Source organism: Manihot esculenta, chromosome 3 (genome assembly GCF_001659605.2).
Source record: "Manihot esculenta cultivar AM560-2 chromosome 3, M.esculenta_v8, whole genome shotgun sequence".
NCBI lineage: Eukaryota > Viridiplantae > Streptophyta > Magnoliopsida > Malpighiales > Euphorbiaceae > Manihot > Manihot esculenta.
Window position 1 is genome coordinate 27936444 of NC_035163.2, and position 3057 is coordinate 27939500.

Below are 3057 nucleotides of genomic sequence, written 5' to 3' on the forward strand. Positions count from 1 at the left end.
GTTTTAAGTAACAGAATGCCTAACTAATCAAATTTCTTATACGTAAGGAATATTTTAATGTATTTTTAAATATTTAGAAATCAAGTGGATTTTCTTAAACTATAAAGATTACACCGTAATAATTTTCCATAATAATTAGATATATGGTGTAGAACAGCACACGTCACAGAATAACTTCTTTCATTATTAATTAGCGGGTCTTCCATCTTATTCTAATATTTAGACCAAGAACAATTCTTGCATGGGCCACAATTATTTTCCATAATAAAGATAAGTTAATGAAGTTTACACATCTTATTCTAATACTTAGACCAAGTCTTCTTGTAGCCCTCTTAGCCTTGGTAGAGATCTGTAGTCATTACCAGTTAGTTACATATAATGTTGGTATAAAATAAATTTTTGGGGTCAAATAAAAATATTAAAGAAAGAAGACTTGGACTTGGTACACAATACTTAGCATTATAAGTAGTCCTAAAAAGTTTCAATTGTCTAAGCTCCGGAGGGTGAGATAGTTACATGCTTCAAATTAACAAGTAAGCTGCTCTGCGTGATGCTCCACCTGTTTCCTTTCCTCAATGCATGCCATTTTCTTTCATCCTACTGAAAAATACTTGTAATACTCAGCTTGTTTGTTTTTAATGTCTGTTATTGTTAATAATAATCAGTAGAAACATGTTAAATTTTGGATTAACGGAGTATTATCTTTTTCTAATAGATGGCGATTGAAGACTGCGTAACGATTCAGATTAATGAAAAGCTTACAGGTGAATCCCCTGTATTCTCAGATCATTGCATTTTCAAAGTGCCAAAGGAACTACGGAGCGTGAATGAAGAGGCCTATGAACCGCAACTAATTGCAATTGGTCCTTATCACCATGGGAAAGACCATTTACTTGCCATGGAAAATCACAAAATACGGTATCTTCAAAGTCTCCTTCAACGAAGTGCTCAAAACGATGTATTAAGGTATGTGCAGACCGTAAGAAGTTTGGAAGAAAGAGCTCGTAAATGTTATGCAGAGCCTTTAAGCTTTGACCATGATGAATTCGTTGAAATGATGCTTATTGATGGTTGCTTTATTATTGAGTTTATATGCAAATTGCTACAAGATGATAAAGAAGACCCTCTTTTAAGATCTAATCATATGTTGACTAGATTCATGCTGGACCTGCTACTGCTTGAAAATCAACTTCCATTCTTCATACTAAGTGAGTTGCTTGTCACAAGCAATGTGATTTCGGGCCAAGAAAGCACCTTCATTACATTGATTTTGGCAATCTATGAAACTTTTCTACCAGGCCCACTGTGTAATTCAAGTCTCGCAAACACTCCAGAAAATATGATACAAATCAAGAACCTACTGGGATTATTGCATGACCACTGGCAACCTTCCCCTGCAAGACTAGAGGTTTATAAGAAAATGGGACAAGCCGAGGAAAGAGGTTTTACGCGCTGTGCCACAGAGCTCAAAGATGTCGGGATTAAGTTCAAGAGTGCTGTTGAGAGAAATAACTTGTTCGATATAGATTTTGTAAACAGTACAATTAAAATCCCAAAAATACAAATTGGAGATAAAACAGAGTGTGTCTTGCGAAATCTCATAGCCTACGAGCAGTTGACCTCTTCCACAAGTCCAAAATACTTCACTGATTACACGGTATTCATGGATAGCCTCATCAATTCTAAAAAGGATGTGGAGCTACTTTGTCGCCAGGGGATCATTGATAACTGGAAGGGAGACGATGAAACCATTGCTATTCTATTCAACATGCTTGGGGAACATGTCTTCTGCGAAAGGGATCTCTACGGGGATATAGTGAACAATATAAACCAGCATTGCAAGAAACGAAGGAATCTGTGGATGGCCAAGTTGAGGCACGATTATTTTCAAAACCCATGGTCTCTCATTTCTGTTTTAGCTGCTATCATGCTGCTCCTTCTCTCCATGACTCAAACTGTTTATTCAGTTCTTTCTTATTATAAGTAAAATAAATGCCAACGTTTCTTGTTCATTTTGGCGTGGCGTTTTTAATATTCCTTCCTCTGAATTAATACCATGATCATGGCAATTTTTGTGAGAATGTCAATATAAATAAATACAGCAAAGCATTCACTGGACAAAAATGCAAAGTTCCGTATCAGATATGTGGTTAACTTCTCTATACACAGGCTTCTTCATAAATTTTCACAAAAAATTATATATGGAAAACAAATTTATTAATAGGTAAGAGCGCGTGCCTATTTTTGCATCCTCATGAATAATTTAATGAATATTTTAATTAAGGAAAAAAACACCAAAAGCCAAACCTTTCCCTATATGATTACTAGGACATTATTTATTGGGCAATTCTTGCCGAGATCCGGTCTCTGAATTCAGAACACAGATATACAAGCCAAACCTTTCCCTATTTTTATGTGATAAATTATATTATGACACCATGTAAACTAGGTCTAAGAAAGAATGTTTCGATAATAATAACTAGCAAAACAAAGCGTTCAAATGGAAAAATATATCAATCTTTATAGCACGCCAAATTCAAGACAACCAATTGTCATCAATTCAGAATTGTGAACCTCATGTAAATGTAAAATGAGAAAATCCCTCCCGCACATGAAAAATCAACTGCGGATTGAAATGCTTCAAGGCAGTGAAACAAGATATAACAATACAACAGCCACACTTGAATGACAACAGAACTAAGGCGTGACCTTTGTAATATGAATCTGCTACATAATTCCCGCAAACATCCTACATTACTTACCTATATGAATCTGGACGTTTTGGCTTGCTTTGAACAACAGCCTCTATCTTCTCCATCACGGCAGGAGTCAACAAGGGGATCACGTCAATAGCTTTCATGTTCTCTTGAATCTGCATGGTGGGAAACGACATTTAATAGGTCATGTCACAGATACAAGGTTATTGCAAAGCCTATAGATTTGCAGCACACAACTGCTCACCACCGGCACCTTGAACAAACATGCAGAAACCAATTTTCACTCATAGCACCTCTAAATTCCTATATGAAATGGAAATCTTGATTTGGGAGAAAATAT

At 35.8% G+C, this 3057-nt stretch overlaps 1 protein-coding gene across 1 annotated transcript; it reads left to right on the top strand.

Annotated features, from left to right (window-relative positions):
- Positions 1–700: 700 nt before the first annotated feature.
- LOC110611659 (putative UPF0481 protein At3g02645) lies at positions 701–2040 on the top strand. Its single transcript, XM_021752043.2, has one exon. The coding sequence runs from the start codon at positions 716–718 to the stop codon at positions 1985–1987; it is 1272 nt and encodes a 423-aa protein (XP_021607735.1). The 5' UTR covers positions 701–715; the 3' UTR covers positions 1988–2040.
- The last annotated feature ends 1017 nt before the right edge of the window (positions 2041–3057 follow it).

What these genes read in the sequence shown, in the direction of transcription:
- LOC110611659 (XM_021752043.2), top strand. Translation starts at nt 716, where the DNA reads ATGGCGATTGAAGACTGCGTAACGATTCAGATTAATGAAAAGCTTACA.